Consider the following 26,723-nt stretch of genomic DNA (forward strand, 5'->3'; position numbering starts at 1 on the left):
AACAAGCAGAATTCAGGAAAGGACGCTCCTGTAAGGACCAGATCCTGACCTTAAGAAATATCATTGAACAGAGTTTAGAATTCCAAAAGCCAATGGTAATTAATTTTACTGACTTCAAAAAGGGATTTGACTCAATTCATAGAGAATCACTATGGAATATTGTAAAGTCCTATGATATTCCTCAACATTTTATCAACATCTTTAAGAACCTGCTACTGTGTACAAATGGAATCTGGCAACACAACCTTCTTTAACATCAATACTGGAATAAGGCAGGGATGTATACTATCACCATTCTTGTTTCTCCTCTCCATGGGCGTTGTTATGAATAGAGCAATGGATAACCCTAGCTTTGGCATCTTATGGGCAATAGCCCATCTAATAGTTTTAGATTTTGTGGATGACATTGCACTGCTTGGTGAAACAAAGGGGTGCTTGCAAGAAATGACCATCAGTTTAGATAATGAGGCCAACTAGATCAGCTAATATATAAATTATGAGAAGACCAAGTTCATGCAAATCAGAAGTGCTCAGGATAATATACCTATTATAGTCCGTGACCAGGCTATAGAACAGGCATGTCAAACTCGCGACATCATGTGACATTGCGCAACATATCGGGCCGGTTTTGCCATTGCCAGCAATAGGGTGGGCGCGGCTTCCATGTGACACATCCGGCCCGCGGGCCAGCAGTTTGACACCCCTGCTATATAACAAGTCCAACAATTTACTTATCTTGGCAGCATTATATCTATTGATAGACATAGATAAGGATATTAACTTTCAAATTGGAATGGCAGCAGCCATGTTTCAATGCATGCACCCAATTTGGTCTATGGCAACCATAAGTATTACCACAAAGGTAAAACTCTTCAAGAGTGTTGTTATATCAACTGCAATATATGTTTGTGAGACATGGAAGTGTACAACCAAGATGATTAAACAGCTAAATGTTTTCCAACAACACTGCTTGAGAAGAATCCTCCACACCTCATATTCTTCTACTATTGCTTCACATAGAAGGAAAAAATAATATTAGGCACATTCTTCAATATGTTTTTATAGATGGAGTATACTGCCCATCCCAATTCAATAGAGCAAAAGTTTGAAAACACTTTTTTATAATATTTGCCTTTATACCTCATATAACTGAGTATAACTGACAGCCTATAAAATTACAGAATGCATCTGTTCCTTTCCCAGACTTATGTACCTCTTGCCTTCATCCTGACCAAAAGCAGGATGTCCAAGTTTCTCCAGCCTGAGGCTCCTGGGTGAAGAAGGAGGAGAAGTCTCACATTTGATGGTCGTTTTATCTTCTCGACTCTCATCTCGACCAGCTGGTGACTGAACAGATAAGGTAAAATCAGACTTAGACAGGATCTTCCTGTCTAAAAACTTTCCTCCAATCTCTAGCACACTTGTTAATTAATTAAAGGAGAAGACAGAACAGAATCACATGCATCAAGTATATCACAGGGATTACTGCTCACTGTATGCCCAATGAAAGGACTGAATGGTCAAGTTATAATTATTTGGAGTGATATAGTCATAATAGGAGGCATCGGACCTGGCTACCTCCGAGACCGCCTTCTGCCACAGATCACCTCTCACCTGGCTACCTCCGAGACCGCCTTCTGCCACAGATCACCTCTCACCGGCCGATACGCTCCCACAGAGCGGGTCTCCTCAGGGTGCCNTGGCCTAGGGACATTTTAAATTGGTTTCTAATTAATTTTAAAATAAGAATAGGCCTATTGAATATATCTTTTAATTGATTTTAAATTTTGTAGATTTGTATCGATTGTTCTGTTTTTAATTGGCTGTAAGCCGCCCTGAGTCCACTAGGAGAAGGGCGGGATATAAATGCAATAAACTTAAACTTAAACTTAAACTTAATAGAGCCAACAGCAGCAGGAAGGCAGAGATAGCTTATGACACATTAACAATATGGAGACAGTAATACTGTATGTAGCAATAAGGACAGGAGCCTCTGACTTGCCATCATTTAAACTGCAAGTCATATATTTCTATTTACAATTTGTAAAAATCCAATACAAAGGAGTACTTTATGGGCATAAGGGTTATTCTTGAAATAACAATCACTAATACATTTTTGTCAGATGGGAGCTGGCAATTTACTACCTAAGCCAAGGACCAGGGAGGACTGGAAGAAGTACCCTGCAGAAACTGCCTGTTCAAAATCATCAGAATTACAGGTTAAGGAGCACTGCTTATGTAAGTGAAAATAATAGAAAAGTAACAAAAAAATAGATCAATACACTACACTCTTTTGTCAGAACTTGGTCTTGAACAAAGCCACTGTTATTGTCTCATAAAAATATGTTCACAATTCTCACTCACAGAAATTTCTGAACTATCACTGGCAAATCAGCAAAGAAACTAATTCAGCATATTCTAGAACACAAACCATTCTTCTTAAAGTAAACAGAATTTGACACTGCAAGTAAAGTTATTTAAGCATCCAGGAACAAAGAGCAAAGACCTTTCCATAAGAGAAATAAATTATAGGCCCTTAGCAGAGAAAAAAACTACTTCTAAAATAGGAATTGGCCACAAACCAATTTATTCTGAGCATAGAATCATCAGCCATTCTAGTTAAATGCAAAGATGTATAAAATGGAGAGGCAGGTGAAAGCATGCAAGAAATAGCAGGAGTATGGCAGGAACAGCACTGTCCTAAAGGGAAATCTGGATTTAAATATCAAACCCCGAGTCCCAATTTAAATAAGCAGAAATACAATGAAGAGAAAGCTATTAGTTTGCAACTTTTCCATCTCTCACGAAAGATGTTCTCTGTTTACAACATAAGACTTGCAATATTCTCTAATCTGTTGGACTTTATGCGATGTGACATAGTTATGGAAAATTAGCACTGTGTGCTTTTTCTTGTCCACCTGTTCTTTGCCTCCAGAGTCTTATCCTTTAATTATTTTAATATCTAATTATATTCACTTTAAAGCTTCCTGTCTAATTTACATTTTAGCACACTTCCTACTGTATTAATAGCTAGGTTTATCTTGAATTTGGGACTTTTGGATTTCAAAGTTTACTTACTAACTTGTTTAATATACACCCTGCCTTTCTATGCAAACACTCAAGATGACTTTACTAGAAGCATACATGAACAAACCAAATACATACATCTATTCACACTGATAGAAGAAGCACTCTTGGAATAAGTGTGATATTGTAAACATTCTAACAATTTACAAATAAGCACCGGGACATGAATGCTATATATAAGTTCATATAAGTACTAATTATATGAATCCATAATACTGTATATCAATTACTACTTACAACCCGCCAGCAGTAATCTGTTATGATCTGAATGGCTTGTAGTGAACACATGATCTCTCAACAACAAAACTTAATTGGAAAAGATCTGCAATACTTATAGCTCTATATTTATGGTAGACCATTTATATCTGTCTGTAGGACAAAGAAAACCACTTATATGACTAGAGCTATATGCAGTGGTGGGATTCAGCCAGTTCGCACCACTTCGGCAGAACCGGTAGCTAATTCTTTGTTGCCCAGGCCCAGAATGGACTTTCAGAAGTGGCATCCACACAGAGAATCAGTTGTTCACATATTTGAATCCCACCACTGGCTATATGGTAACATTTTATCTGCATCTGGGAATGACACATTTTCAAATAATAGCCAGAATAAACATTGCTTTATTTTTAAAAATATTCTCAGTATAACTTTATTGTTCGGAATACAACAATTGCTTTGTTGTAACTTAGACTAGCCAATGTTTAAGATGACAAAATACAGTTACAGAAAAGGAGCAAGAATATAAATCTACAAAGAAGAGCAAAGAAATAGACAGACTCACAAGTAGTTTCCTCCGGTGTTTCCTCAAATCACTTGGCTGTCAAAAGATTGACATAAAACAGTGGAAGTTAGCTCAAAATTACCCTAGGGAGCAGATGGCACATGTTCAATACAACTGGGACTAGAGAGGGCTAAAGAAACTATGAGCAATAGCTATGGTGGAGGACTTGTCAAGAAAAAAAAATATGTGGCACTGCAATATTAGACTAAATAGCTTTAGATATTAAATAGAAACAATTAGAAATGCCAGAAGCCTTAGTAGCTGGGCAATACAGCAGACAAGTTATAGGATATAAGGGCAGCATTGTAGAGAGCATAGCGTGCCACCAAAAATCCCACTTCCCAGCAGAACACACTTTTTATTTTTTATTTTTCAACTCTTACCAGCGTCATACTGCATATTCGATCAAGGTCCTGAGCTGTGCTGCGAGAGGTGAGTTTTGGAGTGGAACGTCCACTGACAGGAGGAGATGAGCTTGCCAGAGACAGGGCAGTTAAAGATGTGGGGATGGACGCTCTCTTGCGTAACTGTGTCAGATTTAGGGCTTCCATGCTACCACTGGTGACACGGCTTTCTAACTGTTCAGCCCGCAGTTCAGTTGATTCTTTCTCCTCCTGGATCATTCTAGACCAAATCATAATTTAATCTCAGCTGGGATTTTACTATTTTTCATAAAGAGGGTCAGATAGAAGAATTCAAGATGTCTATGTTAAACACAACTCTAGTTCACAGAGTAATTCCTTATACCATGCTTATGTACTATACCAAAAGAAACGGGAACCATCTATGTAATTAGGTAGGCTTACTTGGGTTTATTCAAACAAATAAAAGAGATCATTTTTAAATAATATTTTAAAACATTTATTCATACAACCTAAAACTGTTCTGATGCACTCCTTATCTATAGTTCATATTTTCAGTGTTCTCAGAATCCAAAATGCTAGAAAATTCATCTTTTTTTAATAGCTCAAAATTGTGATGTGGTCAAATGACTCATATATCAAATCTCCTTGTATTTTAATCTATGGCTATATTTTATTTCCTGCAAAATTATCAGTATAACTTTCATTACAACATTAATGTAATGTAATTTCCATTACAAAATTAAGACTGTCATATGATTTGTTTCCTGTATCTCATTGGAGACCTTAGGCAAAGCCTTGGTAAATCAATTTGTCATTAGTTTAAAAAAAAACCTCTTGCAGGCAGCAGAGCCAAAAAATGTTTGTGATGGACTTTCAACTATGAGATTAAGATAGTGACAAAAATAAAATTGCTCATTAACTGGCTTGGTAGTAGATTCATTTGGGATAAGGTACACTATGTTGGTTCACCTTATTTATTCATTTATTGTTTTTTTGTTTGTATCTTTATACTTTACAAGGACTCACGACTGTTAATAATTAAAACCAGCATTCATTCATGAAACAATCAGTAATTTTGGACTACCCTCCATCATGCTCTAACTGTCCCCATGGGTCGGAGGCAACTGAACTAAAAACTCATACAGACAACCATTTTAATTTATTTGATTTTAGTATCATCAAATTCTATCACCTCATAACTTAAGAAAAAAAATAAAATGCAATTCAATTCAAAAACACCACCAGCAAAAAACAACAATAAATAAAAGCAAAGCAAACACAAGATGGTAAGTCCAGCAAACAACAGAACTCATGTGGCTGGGGTGCCTTGTGAGTTCTGTTGTTGTCTGGGTTTATTATTTTGTCCAAGATCAGGTTTTCAAGGCCCTCCAAAATGCTATTAGAATGGGAGCCAGCCAGAATGCTTTTAATATTTCTCCCTGCTACCTACTCATATTTAATATGCTTCCTTCCAGTTTGTGGGGTGGCACAAAAGTTTGCCAGCATAATTAGCTTTTGGGTCATAGGAACCTACTAAGAAAAGACCAGGCCCTCTTCTTTCACCCAAAACAACTTAATGGTCATATTTAAAACAAAGTAAACATTCGGTACCATCCTTCAAATTGCCTAAATAATAGGTGGCCAGCAGAAAGATGCTCCGCTAGATCTAAATATCTGTCTAGCACTGTTCTGGGAGAGTGATGTGTGCATGTGCATGCATATATGCATAATCATGTCAAAGAACCCCAAGATACCAGCTGACAAGTCAATGGCACAGTGAAGAAAAGCAGAATGCGACACAGAAATAGTCTCAGCTGAAACCTGTTCTGTTGCACTCATAACAAATATTCTTTTCTTACAGCCAGCTATGAAGATCACTGTATAACACTGCTCCTAATGCACTTAAATACACACACACACACACACACACACACACACACACAAACATTTTCACATATTTTCATCCAAGTACTCAATATATGTTTTTGAACAGGTCTAGCACTATTTCACAAGAGTGGTGAATACCGGCATTCATGTAAGAGCTGATTGGCATTTCAGAAAACACCAGCCAGGCATGATGTAGGCAGCTGCCTATGGAAACCAGTTGTCATGTCAACCCAGCTACACAAACCAACTGGCCATGAAGGGTTATGCTCAGCAAGCATACAGGATAGCATATATACTTGCAGCTGAAAGCATCCAGTAGGAGCTGGGCAGATCTTAGTTCCTGGCTGAACTATTGCCAATATGCTGGTATAATGAGGCCTGCTGCCAAACACATACACCACTTAGGATGTGGTGGATTGGACTTTCAGGTTCTTCTAAGCGACAGTCCCTCAACCTTCTCTACTGTACTCTCTCACACCCCTGATGACAGCTTTTTCACTTTACTGACACTAACCATTTTCCCCCAAAGAAATCTCTCTGGTGCTGAATTACTTGGGAATAGGTGAAAGGGAGACTTCCTCTCTGCCTTCCTTCCTTCCTTCCCTTTCATAACTTAAGGGGGGAAAAAGATATATGCATTGAGAATGAGTGTGCTGATTTAGAAAAAATGTGTTGCAGAGATAATGTCTGTGCCCTAGGAGGAATACGCATGTACATAGATAGATATGAACGTAGACAGGACAAATTAACAAAGTACAGCAATGACACACACCTCAAATGATTTTATCCCCTCTTGATCTGTTCCTTCAGCAACATTTTTTGAGTGATGAAAGAAACTAAAATTACACTCTTAATACTTCTTCATATATTACAGAAAGTATAGATTTTGCATTATGTTCCCAGACCGAGATCTTTGGAAAGATGATATTAGAGATAAATAAATGTGCTATTTCTGGGAGGCAGTCCCATCAAATTGCTCAGATATTTTCTCTCAAACATTTCATTACTGCTCACAGAATTTCTCATCATCTAGACATAAACATTTGGAAATATCAGTCCAGACAATATCTTCCTAATTTATTTCTTGGAGACAAATCACACACTTTTGTTTCTGATCCTTGAACACATGCAAAATCAACTAAAATATACAGGATATATATACACCTGATATACATACCTAATCTCCTCATTGATGGCATCCAGTTGTTCCTGCAGCATCATGGCAAGAGTCTGGGCATCAGAGTGACCACTGGGAGACAGCATGTCCATAGAGCTGAAGACTGTTTCTTGGTCATCCTCATCAACATCAGAAATCTCCGGATCACTATCAAAAGTGTGAGGTGAAGTACTCAGGATGCCACTTGTTTGACCATGCTCCCAATCCTAGACACAAATTACAAGGTACCCATGTAAGGCATGTTTCCCACATAATTGCAATGTCAATTTCACCATCTTGCTGAAATATCTGTTTGAGATGACAGATTGTTATGTGTGTCATTTAAATGATTCCAGTGTTTCAGCTAAGCAAACCAGAAACTTCTGCTGAGAACAGGGCCTTAAGAAGATAGATTTAGTTATTTGAGAATCTCCTGCATTTGAAAGGAATGTATAACATACAGTGCAGGCCTTCCTATTGATGCCAAGCAAAGGAGCGAGCCTCTTCCAGAGATATAATTTACATATTACTCATTCCCTAATGTATCTCTCCCTAGCCTTATGAACTTGGCTTGACTGCTTGTTAAGAATTTTTGCCTCCAGAAGCTGTGGGTACTCCAACACTGAAGAACCTGATAATCATTTATCTGAAATGACATAGAGATTGGACTAGAAGACCTCCAAGGTTTCTTCCAACTCTATTATTCTGTTAAAGAATGGTCACATACACAGGCACAAAGCCAGGAAAGAAACAAAAGAGGGGGGGAAATCGATAGTTCTTCAGTGCTTCAGATAGTTGAGTTCAGGTTGGGGCACAGATTCTGGGTTAGCAAAATAGCTGCATTTTACTCATAATAAACTAGCTATATTGTGCAACATTAGGAAAATTGTATTAATTTTAGTGATTTAAGTGTTTTATGCAAAACAGCATAAAACTCTTAAAATAGCATAAAATAGCATTCATTATGCTACAGAAATACAAACAGCAAAACAATAGCCCTCAGCAATATAGACAAGAAAATATTGAATTAGCAAATTAGCAAGCATATAACTGACTTTCAGCTGATTAAACCAAGAATCTTGGTTCTTAAAATAATAAGTTTGGATTCTGGGTGGGCAATTTCATCCACTCCAGATGTTCCAGATTGCTTATCTCACAACCTGTGATGCTAGAGGCCATCTCAGGGCTGACAGTGGAGTTCCCAAGACTTATGGTTTGGGGGGACTTCAATCTGCCATCCCTGGGTTCGGCCTCAAAAGCAGCTTAGGAATTTATGACTATTATGGAAGCCATGGGCTTATCCCAGATCATCTCAGGTCTGACTTGGGACAGTGATTACAGACCAGATTTGATCTTCTTGTTGTAAAAATGGCAACACTATCTGGTGAGATTGTGTTGCCCTTTGCTCCAACAAGAAGATCAAATCTAATATTTTCCCTCCTGTCATTGTCATATCACACCCTGGTGCCCTTGAGGTTTTTTTATGCCGCCCCCTCCACAGGGAGGCCAGATCCATTTGAGACGTTCGCTCCCAGCGACTGATGGACCTGACTGAGTTTCAGAGGGAATTGTGATATCCCAGAGACTCTGCTGCAGAGTCCTGCTGAAGTCTTGGTAACATCCTGGAATCAAAGGGCAGCTGAGGTCCTGGACAAGATTGTGCCTATGCAGGTTCTCCAGATCCCTCATGCCCAACTTTTCCCATAGTTCACAGGGGAGTGGAAGGTTAAGAGATGCTAGAGCACCAATGCAGGAAAATGAAGGATGACTCTGACTAGACACAACTTAGAGCCGCTATTAAAGCCTACCTCGTGACAATATACATGGGGCTACACTTGAAGAGCATTTGGAAGCTACAACTGGCAGCATGAGCAGTCTTTGGGATTCCTGCAGTGGTCCATCTTTCAGCACTCTTCCACGAGCTGGTTGCCAATTTGCTTCCAGGTGTAATTCAAGGTTTATGTGATCACTTTTAAAGCTTTGCATGGCATTGGTCCAAGTTACCCGAGGAACCATCTCATCCCAATAGGACTGAGTTGCTGGTGGCTAAAAGTGCAGCAAATAAATTTAATAATAAATAAATCTCTTATAATATGCTTTGTAGGCTGGGAATGACTGAAGCTGATACTCAAAAACCTGGGTGAATACAGTAAATTTTTTTCTAGATATTTCAATCAGGTTCATAGTAGAGTGATTGTGGAGGAATATGGAGGTGGCCTTGAAAAAGGAATTCAGAACCTTTGCGTAAACATCACCTTAGCCTGGATAGATGGAAGAGAGTAGTGACAAACCCAGAGATTGCCCTGCCTTGATTCTCCTTAGTGTAAGAAAAGAGAAGAAAACCTCTGTCAAGCTTTCAAGATTCTGTTATTATACTCTATATCAATATTAATTCAGTAATACTGTAATTATTATAGTAATTCATGTGGCATTTGTTTCCTGATTTAGGCTACCTCAAAGAGCAGGCAGTGATCCTCTATTAAATTTATAGCAGTCTAATCTTATATGGGAGTTGCAGGCCCTATACAGAATTTTAATGATTTATATTAGAATTTAAGAAATTTATTCTGCAGCTGATTCACCCTTTCAGCTTTCAAGATTTATGGGAAACAGTTTGGAAATATACTTATTAAATTTATTTATGTATGTATGTATGTATGTATGTATGTATTGGTATCTTGAGTTCCATGAAAAGTAGTTTCTTAACAAAAATAACTTAAGGAAATTGTTAATACATTTGCTATGATACTGAGTACGCTGGATTAAGGAATGATTTAATTACATGATTAAAAAATAGGAAGAAATTTAATGAACTTCGAAATTCGTTTCAATATGTCATTTTACCCAAAGTAAGTAATACTTATTTGAACAGTTCACTGATCCCCAAAAAATAATTTAAAAATATATACATGGCTAGCTCAAATCTCCAATGTGGCTGATGAAAATAATTATAAAATAAAATATAAGAAAATAAATAGCAACACCAGATCCCAACCAAGTATTGAAATACAAAAGCTAAGAGCTATTTCTTTGTTTTCCAGATTTCACAGTATTGCAAAGATCCTTTGAAATTTATCTTACCACCTTCTGTATAAGCCCATCTCATAAGTACTGTCCTGGCCACCATCCAGTGAAGTAGCCTTTCTGCACAACAGGGAGTCTCTTTCCTTTAGAGGGGTTTAGGTTTGCAGCTGTCACTGCCAAGTGAAAGGCCAATGTGCCCCCCTCCAATATTAAAAGCACAAGACAGCTGTTGCAGCTGTTGCCAATACAAAGATTTTATGGTGTACTCCAAGATGCAGGCGTAACTGGAGCTGCCTCCTAGAGATTTGTTGCAGCAAGGCAAACATCAGGAGTTTTTACCTTGGAGGGTTCTTCCTGCAGAGCAACAAAACGGCTCTTTGGTGCCCGATGAAGACTAGATGTTGCAAAGGGGTCTGTGGATGGATGGACCATAGTACTCAATGGGTATCTGAGATCAGGAGTACTTCCAACAAAGGACCTATTAAAAAATAAAATGGGGAAAAAATACTTATTTTAAAGAAATAATGGAAGTTGTATTGCTTAAAGTTTAGCTTTCTATAGAGAAATCCTGAATTTAAATACATCTAATATGGTTTTTCTTATCTTCTATCAAAATTCTAAAATACAGACATATTGCCAGAGATTATGCATTGAAAATCACAAGACAGGATGAGTTCCTTATTTTTCCTCGCTAGTGAGAAAATTTTGTGCTAATAAACATTTCTAGAGCAGTTGTAACTATGTAATAAATATTCTTACACAAAGGTTGCCATGATGAGTGTGTCCAGTCACAACTCCACCCACATACCAAAAGGCAATACTGTAAAGAACTGGGCTATTTCATTGTCTATGAATGTTCTGTTTTAAATCAGGGCAGCATTATTCAAGCCTTTCTGGGCAGGTGGTTAGTAGTTTTCCAGGATTCTACCTAGATGGATACTAAAAAACATCTGCAAGCAAACAACAAAACTCAGAAAGCACCAAGAACTCCACAGTAATTTTTTTGGAACAATAAAGAACTTCTGGAAGCTAGCAAACCCTCTTCTGTATAGATAGATTACCATAGTCCAGTAGAAAAACGGAACTTTTCAATGTTTCCTACAACATTCTGTCCTGAGAAGGTAAATCTTATCTAGACTTTATGTGTAGATGAAGTGTAGTTGGAAATATAGTCTTATACTTAAGACTTGTGCTTTGCTTTGCAGCATCCCAGCTTTGCATTGGTTTTTATTTAATTGAAAGACTCATTTAAAATAAAATAAGGTGGGGCAGGATGCTTGGCAAATACTGAGGAAAATATCAGCAGACATGTCCTTTGGTTTCCCAAGATCCTTATCAAAGACTAAGGCAACAATAATATCAAAATTATCTAAGAAACAACCAAAGCACTGAATACATTTATAAGCAAATGAGCATCATTTGTATAAAACCTAGCTTACGTTATCATAATCTAGATATATCAAACATATACTTAGATAATGGATGCTGAACAAGTATCTCCAAGACTACCAGATCTTGAAACAAAAATATAGTCCAGGTGGCTCAGAAAATAAGTATTTTAAAAATATATAAATATAAGAACAAATTTAAGTAGCAGCTAGGATAGAGTACTGCTAATTATCAGTGAAGGAACACTTGGTGTCCTGAAGGTCAAGACCTGTTTCAGGAATACTTTTTCATCTCCATGGAATAGAGACACAATTGTTTCTCCTTCCTTCCTTCCTTCCTTCCTTCCTTCCTTCCTTCCTCCCTTCCTTCCTCCCTTCCTTCCTTCCTTCCTTCCCTCCCTTCCTCCCTCCTTCCTTTTCTCCCTTTTTTCTCCCTTCCTCCCTCCCTCCCTCCCTCCCTCAACTTTAAAATTTTATTTAACAACAATACAGTAGAAACACATTTATTTCCTTTTTGTAAAAAACTACATCAACAGTGCTCAAAGCTTGCTTTATTTTTTAGTGTTATTATAATCCCTTTTATTTTATTTAAAACGGGTATTTTTAAAAAAAGATATTACTTATGAATGCACAAATAACTATTGGGGTTAAACAATTATTGCTCAATAAAGCATTAGTAAAAGATACCAAGTAGAGTGTGTTAAGTTGGTTTTATGATGTAAAAAGTATAAAGAATAGAGGTAAGTATTTAATTTCTGATTTCCTCTTTCTATGATTCCAAACAATTTTGCAATACCTAATGGCTTAAGCTTTAGAATCCATACTCTGGAAGCACAAGCTATTTTGGATGAGATAGAGACAGAGACAGGTTATGAATGGACTTATAACTATAAGGGAAGTTTCGGAAGCTATAAAAAAAAATAAACCAGGAAGAATATCTAGATCAGGTAGATTATCAGGTTTTATTATACATGATTTCAGGATTTTACAACCTTTACAAAACACGATGAACTTTATATTGCAGGGAGGAAATATGCTGGAGAGTTGGAAAGAGGTCAACAGTAGAACTAATATTTAAAGAGGGGCAAGTTTGACTTTAATAAGAAACTCTCATTAAGAGTGAAAACAATTTTGCAAGAATTTATATTTATTATTATTATTAGATTCATATTCCACATTTATGTTTGTACAACTCCTATTTTCTCTGCAACAAGCTGAGGGAGGGAGGGAGGGAGGGAGGGAGAGAGAGGGAGAGGGAGAGAGAGGGAGAGGGAGAGAGAGAGGGAGAGGGAAAGAGAGAGGGAGAGAGGGAGAGTCACCCAGCTGACTTTCATGCCTAAGGAGGACTACACTCAGTCATTTGTATGCTAGACCAGCATCTCAACCACTACAACAAAGTGGTTCTTTATTTTATCTTGTGTATGTGTAATGAATAATTTTAACCACCAAGAGTTATTTGTTAATCTAATGGTATATAAATTGTAATAAATAAATACGCAAATATATACACAAATGTAACATGTTCTCCAAGGTAAAAGTGGGTATAAAAAAATAAGATAAAAATAAAAGATTTAAAGAATTTGTACCTGGATATCAAAATAAATTAAGAAATATATTGAATATTAAATAATAAGCAGCCATTGATGATACTTAAAATTCAACCCAGGCCTAGAAAATCCATGAAGTGTTCCACAGGATTTCAGTGATTTAAAAACATACTTGAAATGTACTGTCTAAAAATGATATTTATTTTTAAATAATGTATGTGTGCATGTTTAAAATTAATGATTCCCATGATATAACTGAGGTCCTCAATTCTCTTTTAAATGTTTATCTGTTAAGCTTGTCATATGCCACATTAAGCTCCCACCCAAGCCAGCAACCAATCTCTCATCACACGGGATAGGCCTAAGAGCCTCATTTCATTCTGGAGAGAATAAAATCAAAAGAAAAAGCAACAGCTGTGATCTCTACTGGATATAAGACTTTTCAGTCCTACCAATTGGCTTCTTCTTACACATGAATTCCAACTTCATGATCTGCCAATACCTGACAGGGAACCTTCAATAACATTCGATAGTAAGTACTAACATCATCATCTTTGTAGTTTTATGAGGCTGTTAGCCGCCCTGAGTCCCATGAGGAGAAGGGCGGGGTATAAATTAAATTATAAATAAATAAATAAATAAATGAAACACAACAATATTATTTTTAAAAATGTTCTACTTTATTTTGCATCACATACAAGTTTCGTTATATTACTACAAGCAGAATATGAAATCCTAAGTACTTAATATCAATGCTGAACAGTTGGGGACTTGTGAGGATGTGTTGCAAATACAGCTTGCTCAACATGAAATGGATGAACACCAAAACTGAGAGTGCTTTTTATTTTATATTTCAATTTTATAAAGCTTATATACCTATTAAAATAACCTTGGACAGGTCTCCAAAACCATCAGTTGAAGTTAGAGCACTGCAACCATCATAACTGTGAATCAGTTGCCAAGTATCTGGATTTTGATCACATGACTATGGGGAATGCTGCAACGGTCATAAGTGTGAAAAAAGGTCAAAGTCACTTTTTTCAGTGCCATTGTAACTTTGAATGGTCACTAAACAAACTGTTGTAAGTCGAGGACTACCTGTATTGGGCAGCTGTCTGCTCATCAGAGCACATGGCTACTCTGAGAAGGTCTTGGGAAGGGGGTGTCACTCTTTAGAACACTAATGCAGAAGTTAAAAATGCTTTTATGGAATTTTTATGGAATTACAATCCTTGTAATCTGCCTCACATGTAACTTGCATCTGTACAACTAACCCATTTCCCCCTCCCTCCCCATGGTAGCAAGACAGTGAAATAGATTCCTCTAATGGTGTTAATGCTACAAGTTCTTTAGCTATAGGCTTTTCAGGATTGAGACGCCTTGAGACCATACAAAACAATTCCAACTGTAGCTCAGTAATAGAAAATGACCATATTGATTAGGCATAGGTTTTTTTTGGGTCTGGTATAAATTGCAGTTGAGAGCTCTGAGTCATAGGAATGGGCTCCAGTTTGGACAATGATCCACACCTTAGTGTGAATGAAAAAAGAAGAAACAATGACCAGCCCAGTGCCAGGTCAGAACAGAAAAAGAGAGCGAGAGAATGAATGCTAATTCATTAAACGGCAGGTATCTGTTGGGGATAGCTACTGGAAAGAGCTATGGGAGTGCTTCTATTGGCGAAGTGTAATTTAATAATGGGTTTTTTTCACAAATGGGGAATCCATATTTGGAATGTGATGCACAGAGACCAAAATTAACAAAAATAATAATTAAAATGTATAAAACCAAAATAATTATTAACTGAGAAGATTAAAAGAGAAAATCAATTCCTTCTTTAAAAATTGTAATATGCTACCCACCCCCCAACTATTCAATCCAAGGACAGCTTAATTGGGAGATATGTCTCCCTTTTCCTCCAATTAGAATCAAGAAAAAAAAAGCCAATGTTACTTAAATCGGGGATTAATCAGACAAAAAACTTAGGCAGAAATAATATTCTTTAGACCACAGTGACTAAACATACAGAGCTACAGTATATTTCATACATTTTGCTAAGAAGCAATGGCAAGCTTACAAAAATGTTGTTTGCGTTTTCAGTAAAGGAAGAGTGCACGATTTTTCTCGGGCAGAGGGCCTCATAATATATTGTCTCTACAAATCTTATCAGATAAATTGGAGTCTGATTTGGTAAGGTAGCATCAATAAGGGTTAAAGCAATCAGCTATAACATGAAATGTACATACAGTTGACAATCCAGGTAATGATTTCAATAAATTGTATTACATTCAAGTAATATTCTCACATAAAGTATACATGGAATGAGGAAAAGAGTTCAGTACACTATAGAGAGATAATTCCTATGCCAGCATTGCAAAATAAAAAGTAAACAAAGCAATTGCATTTTATGTGTTTGTCTGCTTTACTAAATTTGTTGGCATGTTATATAAATGCACCCTCTACTGGATCCCAAAATTACAGCAACTATCCAGATTTTAAGATAAAGATAAAATTTCTCTGAGCAAAGTTCACTTTATAATAACTACATGGGCAAATTCGTGTTATTTTCTTATTAAAAAATATGGAAAAAAGTTCCCCCTTCCTTATTGTAGGATTTGTTTGTTTGTTTTTTAAAAAAACTAGTCTTGCCACCATTCCTGCAGTTTCCTAGTGGTCTTCCTGTTGGGATATATAGATGACACCTGGTTCTGAATATATAACTGACAAGCCAATTTCACCTTCATCTGAATTTTATTAGCCTTATTTTGCAACCTGAAAATGTAGGAGAATGGCAAACACCTTATCCTGGAACATAAAGTAAGATGTAAAGTCATTACTGTAAATCTGCTTTAAGGGTCTAATATCTGTCCCCCAAAAGAGATCTTTTTGTACTTTTGGGTCTATTGTGATTACCCAAACTCTACTGACACCATCCTTCTTGTCAATTGTTATTTGGCTACATAAATTGTTATTTGGCTATGCTAAATGTATTTGTTGTTAATATACAAGTTACTTCATAATTTAGTAAAAGTCACAGGGTTTTCAAATCTCAAAGACTGGCTCCCAAATTATTGGCATCTATAATATCCTTCTTACATAAAAGAATGTTCCCAGCAGTAGTCAGCTCTGATCAGGCTTACAAAATAATTTTATTGAATGAAAAAGAGAGAACTATTTATTTTCCTTATCTGACCATCAGGATAGCATATCCTTCTCCTATCTTGAATGGAATGCTATCTTAAGCCAAATCAGACTTCAATTCATAAGAATGAAAATGTTTCCTTCAGGGTTTCAGGAAAGAGTCTCTTCCAGGTACCAGGAGTCAGTCTGAGTGGCAAATGGTACATTTTGTCATTGAAAAAAAATAGCACTTTCCTGCCAATAAATGAATCACCGTGAGGTTGATCTCCTTGTTGTGTTCCAAAGAGTTTGAGTGGTGCTTAAGAGGCAGATGACTAACTTCCTGGCATTATGTCCTTTGATGTGCTGTCCCTGAACCAATCCTTTCCCTATGCCCATAATAATTATTTTTGGGAAAATGAGTTTTTCTTCCCACCTTGAAACAGAGAAGTAAAATCATGAATTATTCCCTTTGTTCTCCCAAGTACGCAAGATTCTAGTCATGATTTAAAAAAAAAAAACCTATGAGTTTAGAACTTACCAATAAAATCCAAATGTACAAGAGACTATCATAAAATGCATGCTGCTGGGAAGCAACCACTGAGTAAGTGGAAAATATGAATTTGTACTGCCTTACATAAAGACAATTTGTGACTCACTTGAATCCAGGTAGCCTTTTTACTTCTGAGACACAAAAATAATACCGCATCTATCACAATAACATTGGACGTAATAAAAGGGAACATTCTGTATTGGATAACAAGTTTTTTTTCCAAGTTTGAATGAACGCAACCATTTCCCAGCTTCTTCTGATTCAGTGTGAAAAACTCAAAAAGGTGCAAAAAGCTTCCTACTGATAGGTTTTCAGCAAACTTAATTTTTATTCTAGAGAAAATCATACATAAAGTTGTTCCTTACAGAAGTATTCAGGATATTAATTTCTGAATGTTTATAAAATAAAAAAGAAATGACTGTCCTCACCTGGTGTGTACACTGTCAAGTAAAGGTCCACTTCTTGCCTTTAATTGGTCAATTTCTAGTCTCAACCTGTCAATTTCATCAGACAGCCTCCTCTGTTCAGAATAAAAGCAGAAATTGTTTCTCTACAATTGCTACAGTCAACTATAACTAATCTTCAAATTAACTGCATTTGTGAAGTTAAAATGCATGCAAGCAGATAACAATGAAACAAAGCAGGAAACAGAAAAATACTAATGCAAAGAGTCAAGATAGAAAGATAGAAGTGTTTCTGAAGTGCTATCCAAAAAAGCTGAGAGTCTGCTAGAAAACAGTCTTTCAGAGAAGAATCTATAACTAAATATAGAATAAACCTAATCTATGTGACCTGTTTATCTAACTTTTTATTGAATGTAAATCTCAATAATATATTTTCTAGATTATGATTTTGTACTTAATTTACTTGTGGTTCATTTGCATGGAAGTTAGAATTATGCTTTTCTAATCAGAAAATGAAGCACCAGGTGCTTCATTATACAACAGTTACATTCACTGTTGGTTATTACTATGTAAACTATCAGCCATGCTAGTATGACTATTTGATATCTTCTGACTGTGTTACTTGAAGATATCAAAAGCAACTCTGATAAATATGCCTGGTATTCCTTACACAAGGTTTAGTAGTAGCATTTACCTTGTCATGCTGCTGCTCTTCAATCTGTTTTTGAGTATTTTCCAATTCTTGCAACAGTGTGTTCTTAAAAACCAAAAGATGAGTAGTTAGAAACATAAGGGGCCTAAGATGAGATCGTAGAAAATAGACCCAATTACCATCAAAACTGACAGCGTTTGAAGATAATTTTTTCTCAGATGGGCAACAACTAGATTTTCAGTCCAGAAATACATATATTTATTTAGTAGGACTAGCTCTTCACAAAAATCAACCAAATGACTGTAAATCAAAAGTACCTTTCTTGCCCATGAATGTTCAACTGCATCTCAAGCAACCAAAATCTGACTTTTTGATAGCGTGTGTGTGTGACTGTGTGTCACGCACATATATATGCAGAGAAATACATGATAAGTTTCTCAGAAACTCACGACGTGAATATGGGTCAATGAAATAAAGGGATTTCAAAAAAATTTTAAAAGCCAGAATTCTATTCCATTTTTATTGCAGCGGCTACTAAAATCATACTTTCATAGTTCATGATAAGAACAAAGAGAAAAATCCCAGAAAGGAGGCAAAGTCTTGTAAGAACCAAGGCAGCAAAGAGTCAACCCCTCTAACCAACCTGTCCCCGTGCTCTAATGCTCTGCAGCAATAATAATTTTCTAATATTCCTTTTACATACAGTAAATCACTGGCTTGAATACAGCTGTTACACTTACTACAGGCAGTCCTCGATTTGCAACCACAACTGAGGCTAAAATTTCTGTTGTTAAGTGAGATATTTGTTAAGATAGCTTTGCCCCATTTTATGACCTTTCTTGCCACAGTTGTTAAGTGAATCACTGCAGTTGATAAGTTAGTAACCCGGTTGTTAAGTGAATCTGGCTTCCCCATTGACTTTGCTTGTCAGAAGGTTGCAAAAGGTGATCACATGACCTTGGGACACAGCAACGGTCATGAGTATGAACCAGTTGCCAAGCATCTGAATTTTGATTACATGATCATGGGGATGCTGCAAAGGTCGTAACTGCGAAAAATGGTCATAAGTCACATTTTTCAGTGCCGTTGTAACTCTGAACAGTCACTAAATGAACTGTTGTAAGTTGAGGCCTACCTGCATTCAAAACATCTTATGATATGACCCATCAAATGTCTTAGCTTCTTTTTTTAAGTTAGATTTTTGACGTTATGAACGTTCTAGTACCATCTTAGTTATCAGCAAAATTAATTTTCCTATTTGAATATAAAATAATAAAAAGATCTGCACTATACCTTTTCTTCAAGGGCTGCCATTCTTTCTTTAAGATGAAGCTGAAGTCTCTCATTGGACTCACTCAGCAGCCTGTCCACAGTATCAGAGAGCCTCTTGTTATGTTCCTCATTCATTTTTTCCCGTTGACGGGCCTGGGGGAGATATCAAGATCAGCCAAATATTCCCAAGCAGTTTGCTCTGAGACAGCATTAAAATTAACCTTAATGGTTCAAGAAAACAGAAATTACTATTCACTATAACTAGCGCATTATAATGTAAGAAAATGAACAATGTCATGGTCATTTTACTGACTGGAAAATGTTAAAAGAGAACTCTACCCTCTAATTTTTTTTAACTTACACCAGTTGAGAAAACTATAAATATTAAATGCACTGAAAATCAGAGATAAGTTGCGCTATAATTTGAGCACATATTTATTCTAGAATATAATAATATTCAAAACATTTATCTCCATTAACTATTGTTGAAATTTTAATTAGCATATCACAGAACTATAGGGTTGGAAGTCTTCTAGGACAGAAATCACAGGCCATTCCAGACAAATGGCTGTCCAACCTTTGTTGGAAAACCTCGAGTTATGGATGGAATCACCCATAATTCTAGATGGGAGGGAGGCTGTTCCACTGCTTAATAGCTCTCAGAGTAGGAAATTCCTCCTTATTTCAAGTTTGCATCTCTTTATACAAAGCTTCTATCTATTGGTTCTTGTCTTACCCTTGGAAACTATGGTGAATAAATCCACATCCTCTCCTAGTATTCAACTATTGGAAGATTGATATCATGCCTCACTTTTGCCTATTTCTTTAGGCTTTACATACCCACTTATTTTAATTACTCTTCATAGGATTTAGCCTGAAGCCTCTCAACATGACTGTATTTATCTGTACTCTCTTTCCAGTTCTTCAATATCCCTCTTGCATTATGACAATCAAAACTAGATATAGTATTCCAGATGCAGTCTGACCAGATCATCACAGGCCAGAAGTATCATTCCTCATGATCTCAATATTACTGATTCAGGCCAAGACTGCAACTTCTGCTAGCTCATGATTAATCCGTATTCTATATGAGGGGCCATAACATGACATCTCAGAAGTAAGACAGATCACTTTGCTTGAGGCAGAAACAGGGAAAGGGAATGTAGAAATAGAGTTTCAGACAGAAGTTGTCATAGATGGGACCATCTATGGTTTTTAATAAGAGACTGGACAGCCACTTGTCTGAAATGATATAGGGACTCCTGTTTGAGTAGGGGGCTAGATAGAAGACCTCCAAGATCTCTTCCAGCTCTATTCTTATTATTCTTATTATCTGATATTATAACATTAAATTAATTAAATTAAGTGCAGCTAATTATTTAGATAACTACACCTAACACAACTATACTACATTTGCATACAGTAAACATGGAATTTAAGTGATTTCTTCTATTGCTTCAGTGCCACAGATTTAACTACACCAGGGGTAGTCAACCTTGGCTCTTTTATGACTCGTGGACTTCAACTTCAACAGTCCACGAGTCATAAAAGAGCCAAGGTTGACTGCTCCTGAACTACACTGTAACAACCTATCGCTTAACCATAACTTGAATGTGGCTGAAGATATAAAATGTGGACTATCTTTTTTCACAACAAGCAATCTATGTGATGCCACATTTGTAAGTAAAACGTTAATATCATACAAGCAAACATAACAAGTAACACCAAATTACCATTTTCAATTTGACAATACTATGATCTGAAATAAAATAAAGCTACATTCTCTAGAGAAAACAACTTACCCGTGACAATTCTTGGTTCTTCTCCTCCAGCTGAGTTTCCAGTTGCCGCAGTCGTTCTTCAATACTGCCATGCCTTTCCTCAGCCTATATTTAACAAAGACATTATCTAAAATGGTGGTTCTCAACCTCCTCAACCTGAATCCCACCAAAGTAAAAAAAAAAACCAAAACACTGGCTTTTTAAAGAATATTTGTATATTTATATGTCTTCTGTTATGATATTCATTGATTATTGTAAGTTTTAACTACATGAAAAATTGTTCTTAACAATAATTTGTACAACTATAACTGTAAAACAAACAGATAATAAACACTTTCATATGAGCCTATGGTTATATTTCACTGACTAGTATCTCAATAAAAAAAATCTAATATTTATTTTCATTGTATTCTGGAGGCTCTCTTTATTTTACTCCAGTGTTAGAAGAAAGCTGATTTTCTTCTGAGACATTCAAACAATCAGAATGAAGTTTCTGTTTCAGTCCAGATATAATTTCTGGACTGAAATATATACCTTATTGATGAGTCAAAAGATCAATCTTTGTCCAATAAACAGCTTCTTTTAGCTTATTTCATTGGCGGCAACAGCTACAAGTGGGGAAGGCCATTCTGCCTGCTATAATACTAAAACAGGAAACTGATTGCTTGCCCTTCTATCAGTCTCTCTCATTCTTTCCCATGCATTCATTTAAATACAGGTAGCCCTCGATGTACGATCACAACTGAGCCTAAAATTTCTGTTGCAAAATAAGACAATTATTAGTGAATTTTGTCCCATTTTACAACCTTTCTTACCACAGTCGTTAAGTGAATGATTGCAGTTGTTAAGTTAGTGACATGGTTATTAAATGAATCTGGCTTCCCCATTAACTTTTCTTGTCAGAAGGTCGCAAAAGATGATCACAGGACCTTGAGACATAAAGAGGAGTCAGTTGCCAAGCATCTGAATTTTGATCACATGACCTTGGGCATGCTGCAATGGTTGTGTGAAAAATGGTCATAAGTCACTTTTTGCAGGAACTTCGAACTGTCACTAAATGAACTGTTGTAAGTCAAGGACTACCTGTAAATTAATCACATCCTATCCAGGGGCTATCTGTAGCTCATCAGTGATACAAACATTACCTATTACTAAACACTGCTCTAAGGAATTAACAAATCAGTTGTGGAAATGTGGGTTGGGAAAAATGGAGAAGACTTGTTCTCATACAAGATCACACTTATAGGTATAACTAAGCATCTGGGATATAACCAATGTGGATTTGTTTTTGTAAAGTATTTGGAAAGGCAGCAAATTATTCTCTGAGAGATTCTAGAAATAGACCTTCTCAAGCCCAGGGCACAGACATGAGTTCCTTGTTGAATTCATTACTTTATGGTTGAGAAAGCTTTTTGAACCTCACAGCACATATTTCCTGGGTAGTTCTGGTTTACATCAAGCCTTATGAGTATATATTTTATTCAAGAAGTGTACAAAATGCTCCCATCAGATTCCTTATATGCATCTACGTGCAAATAACTTTATAGCAATACCAAGGACTTGGTAAATGGATCTTAATCCCAAACTAAAATAAGCACACAAAATGTCTGACACTTTAATGGGATAAAATGTGCTTTAAAGCAGGGCTTTTCAATCTTTTCACCTACTGTACCACTTTTAGGATATGGCAACATCCGAGTACCACCAGTCGCCTAGCAAGGTGTCAAAAACTTGATGACCAAAAAAAAAAAGGAAACAGGTGATAAAGTACAGGTAGTCCTCGACTTATAACAGTTCGCTTAGTGACTGTTCAAAATTACAATGGCACTGAAAAAAGTGCCCCCCAAGCCACTGCCAAGCAAGAGAGCACCCGGCGGCGCTCTTCCTTCTGTCTGAGGTTTTCATTGTTGTGAGCATTTCTGTTGAGGATTGGCAGCGGGAGTGGGGTGGGGGGGTGTTTGGTTTTTATTCCCCCTGTCTGCTGAGTGGTTGCCGCAGGGTTTGGTCACTTCACATGACCCCGGGACACTGTGACTGTCATAAATATGAATCAGTTGCCAAGCATCTGAAAGTAAATCACAAGACCCTGGAGATGCTGCAACATTCCAGCTGATCGGCGCTTCTTCTGGACTCAGCAGAAGCGCCAGGATCAGTGCTGCTTTCCAGCTGATTGGTGCTTCTTCAGGGCTCAGCAAAAGCACCAGGATCAGCGTCGAGCTCCAGCTGGAGCCTGGCGCTGATCCTGGTGCTTCCGCTGAGCCCTGACAGCCCCGAAGAAGCGCTGATCAGCTGGAAAGTGGCACTGATCCTGATGCTTCCGCTGAGCCCTGACAGCTCTGCAGCTCCAGCCATCTCTCGCTCAGACTTGTGCGGTGCTACACCAGTTCAGCTCATTCCCCTCCCCCGCTAGCACTTTTCTAGGATGGCCGCGTACCACCTGCCAGGTGCCAATGTGCCACAGGTGGTACCCGTACCACTGCTTTAAAGCATCCTTGGACAGCAGCTACTGCCCTCCAAATCTGTGTGCATTAAACAGTAAAGCCTAGTATAATCCACTGAAAAGTTCAGCACAACCAATCTTACCTAAATACCAGCATAGGAGGCAGCTATACACAATCTGAATATAAATCGGATTTCTCAATCAGTTCCAAAAAATTAACTCAAAATAACCCAATCCAGTGTTTCAGCTATTCAGAGCCTCAGTTTTTCTGATTTGGACAGCATCAACTATTTGAATCATATTGGAGCTTAATTGTACATCGCTAGTAGCTACTTCTTAGGATAATTATGTCCCTAAAAGAACTTTATGTTAGTCCAATTGATAATGCTGAGTTTTTCATTTTTTTTAAAACAAAAATCAATTTTTAGAAGACAAATGAGTAGTTCATGACCCTTTCCAACTTGCTTTCCATCCCAAGAAAGTCATATTGGCTGGACCATCTAGTACAGTGGTTCTCAACCTTTTTAATGCCGTGACCCCAACCGGTCGTAAGTCGAGGACTAAACCGGTTGTAAGTCGAGGACTACCCAACCGGTCGTAAGTCGAAGACTTTCCCTGCCCGGGAGCGCCGCGCATGCGTGGTTCCTCCCCCTGCACCGGCCGAGGCGTAGCTGGCAAGCGGCAGAGACGGAGCAGGCCAACCACCAGCTGGCCCAGCTCAAGGGAGGTAAGGCACCCGCCGGAAAAGGGGAAAAAAATGGCGGACAGCCTTGCTTGGCGACCCCCGTGAAATGGTTGATCGACCCCAAATGGGTCGCGACCCATAGGTTGAGAACCGCTGATCTAGTATCCTAGGTTTTATTGAAAGCTCATTACAGTCCTGTCTACTTGCCTTGGTAAGAGCTGCTATTCTTTGCGCTAGCTCAGCTTCCACCTCAGGCAGAGTCTCAGCTTTCCTCATTGTCTGCTGCAGTTTCTGCTCCGCCAGCTCCAGAAGCTCCTGAAGATGCCTGGCCTTCTCTTCACACTGTGGAATGATGCAGAATGGCAGCAATGTACTCGTATACCAGGAGCCAGAAATGCTAAGGATAGTTCCAAACAACGCCAGAACTCTGTACTCTAATGCATATATTCCAACCAGAATCAAAGAAAAAGCTTGAAAGCCGGTTTTCATTATACATGCTTTTGATTCTGACTTTAAAAAAGCTGTATATCAACATTTACTGCTACAGGATTGTGGAATATTTATATTATCTTCATTAGAACATGTTTTAATCCTGTGTAAAATGTTCTGAATTCAAACACTCTGACTCCAAAACACCCTGTCTCTATTCTAACTATGTAAGACAATTATTTAAAATATAAAATAGACTGTTTTGAGCATTTTACATGGTTCAACCTGAAACAGGGTGTTTTGTATTTGAAACAGAAGTGTTCTCAGCTTAAAACATTTCTGAAATGTTCAAAATGGAATGTTTTGACCCAGAATGTTTCAAAATCAAAACATTTTGCACACCCCTACTAATTTTATATATTACAAAGTTTCTTCATAATGGGAGTTTAGCAGATATCTTTCCAAATAAATAAATAAAATGTTAAGCACAGCAGCAAATTCATGCAAAAATTTTAAAATTACAGTCTTGTAATTTTAATACTCTGAATATTAAACCACTAAGGTAAATGGATTTGGGCCCTGTACAAAACTAAGTTTAATATTAGGTATTGCTTGGAACCTGTACATAAAGATCAGGTTCTCCCACATGAATAGGCAATTTTTTAAATGTTCTACAATCAGCAAATAGGGCTTTTCAATTGTGATGTCCCATTTGGGAAAAGGTTGCATGGTACCTAATTTAATAGCCAAGGAATCGTTGGCAAAGACAAGACTTTAAACATTTTTTTACTCAAAGAAACTTTTAACTGTGTTTACATGTAAATATTATTTTAAAATTCTGTAGTTTTATTACAGGTTTATGTGCAAGAATAACTAAGCCCAATTGTTCACTTGAACAGCACATGCAGTACTGAAGTCATGAAGGCAAAATAGTAGTGCTCTTGGGAAAGAATCATCTCAAAAAGAAGAATATCTAGGAAGAAAATTCTGCTAAAGAGGCAAAATGGGCATTCAAAAATAGAGCGCGTCATCCATGAAGCCCTCTATCAGATTGACACTGGCATTCCATTTGCCATGATATTAAACCCCATTACCTGGCGATGGAGAGAATCTTTATTGGCAAGCTCATTTTCCAACTTGTCATTAAGGTCATGAATGGAAGTGGCTTCTCTCTGGGCTGCCAGATAGCGTTTCTCTAGGGTAGTTATCCTCTCCTCCATGTCTTCTTTTTGTGCCAAAGCCTGGGAAAGAAAATATTGAAAGTGCAGGTTTACTTCTACAATCGAGTCTAACATGATCTAGTTCCATTGTAAATCAGATTTACCCTGTATCCATTTTTCCATTGTTATAGTTGGAAGTGGGCAACAAGTTAAATCCTCTGATATGTGGCAGCAAATTATATTCTACATATCATTTGCAGCTGTAGAATATTTGTACATTATTGATTAGTACCTTTCACTATCTGTCAAAGATATTACCACAGGGGGCTTCAAGAAGCAAAGGGAGATTATCAATGAAGAGAGGCTGGTAGGAAAAAAATGTAACCTGGATTTTCAAGAACTTGCACTAAATATATAAGGAACCTGCCAAGCTTTTTCAAGAATTTTAACAGAATATTCTAAACTAGATTAGCTTTCTGGGAGGGTTTAGAATAATTTTATAATTTATCACTTCATAACTAAACCCATTTCTTCAGTTACTTCAATAAACTCAAGCTGCTATTTGGCTTCAGTCTAGCTAGAAAAACTGAATTATTTTAAATTAATTTAGAAGAGGTTTTTTTTGTACTGTATGTCATCATTTTCACAACTGGAATTTAGCACTCTGACCTCTCGTAGGTCCCTCTGGTACTTGCTGCTCATTTCTTCAGATTTGATGAGGTCCCTCCTGGCTGTGTTTAGATCTTCTTCAAGCTCAGCAACACTGGCAGCCAGACCAGCTAACCGTTCTTTAGCTTGCGCTAGTTCAAAGTTTTGTTTCTCTAGAAGCTCCTGCAATTCCACAATCTGACTTGCTTCATCATCTGGGTGTATAGAGCCATTAGGGAGTCTCTGTCAAGTAATATAGAAAAAATTCCAATTTTTCATATCAATGGAGAATAGATAAATTAGAATACTGAACAAGTGTCACTGCATGTTTCTAATATCTACTC

At 37.1% G+C, this 26,723-nt stretch overlaps 1 protein-coding gene across 1 annotated transcript in view; it reads right to left on the reverse strand.

Annotated features, from left to right (window-relative positions):
• The window catches only part of PPFIA4 (PTPRF interacting protein alpha 4), a 65,808-nt gene that overhangs the window by 20,045 nt on the left and 19,040 nt on the right, over positions 1 to 26,723 (reverse strand). Inside the window, exons 6-19 of the mRNA XM_015818001.1 lie at positions 26,401 to 26,622; positions 25,666 to 25,812; positions 24,350 to 24,484; positions 21,039 to 21,122; positions 19,258 to 19,389; positions 18,007 to 18,069; positions 17,337 to 17,428; positions 16,696 to 16,791; positions 10,640 to 10,778; positions 9,134 to 9,322; positions 7,298 to 7,503; positions 4,252 to 4,492; positions 3,869 to 3,904; positions 1,214 to 1,347 (exon numbers count right to left, since the gene is read on the reverse strand). Of these exons, the coding sequence (XP_015673487.1) occupies positions 1,214 to 1,347; positions 3,869 to 3,904; positions 4,252 to 4,492; positions 7,298 to 7,503; positions 9,134 to 9,322; positions 10,640 to 10,778; positions 16,696 to 16,791; positions 17,337 to 17,428; positions 18,007 to 18,069; positions 19,258 to 19,389; positions 21,039 to 21,122; positions 24,350 to 24,484; positions 25,666 to 25,812; positions 26,401 to 26,622 (1,916 nt within the window). The remainder of the gene's footprint in view (positions 1 to 1,213; positions 1,348 to 3,868; positions 3,905 to 4,251; positions 4,493 to 7,297; positions 7,504 to 9,133; positions 9,323 to 10,639; positions 10,779 to 16,695; positions 16,792 to 17,336; positions 17,429 to 18,006; positions 18,070 to 19,257; positions 19,390 to 21,038; positions 21,123 to 24,349; positions 24,485 to 25,665; positions 25,813 to 26,400; positions 26,623 to 26,723) is intronic.

Source organism: Protobothrops mucrosquamatus, unplaced genomic scaffold (genome assembly GCF_001527695.2).
Source record: "Protobothrops mucrosquamatus isolate PMUCROS unplaced genomic scaffold, P.Mucros_1.0 scaffold661, whole genome shotgun sequence".
NCBI lineage: Eukaryota > Metazoa > Chordata > Lepidosauria > Squamata > Viperidae > Protobothrops > Protobothrops mucrosquamatus.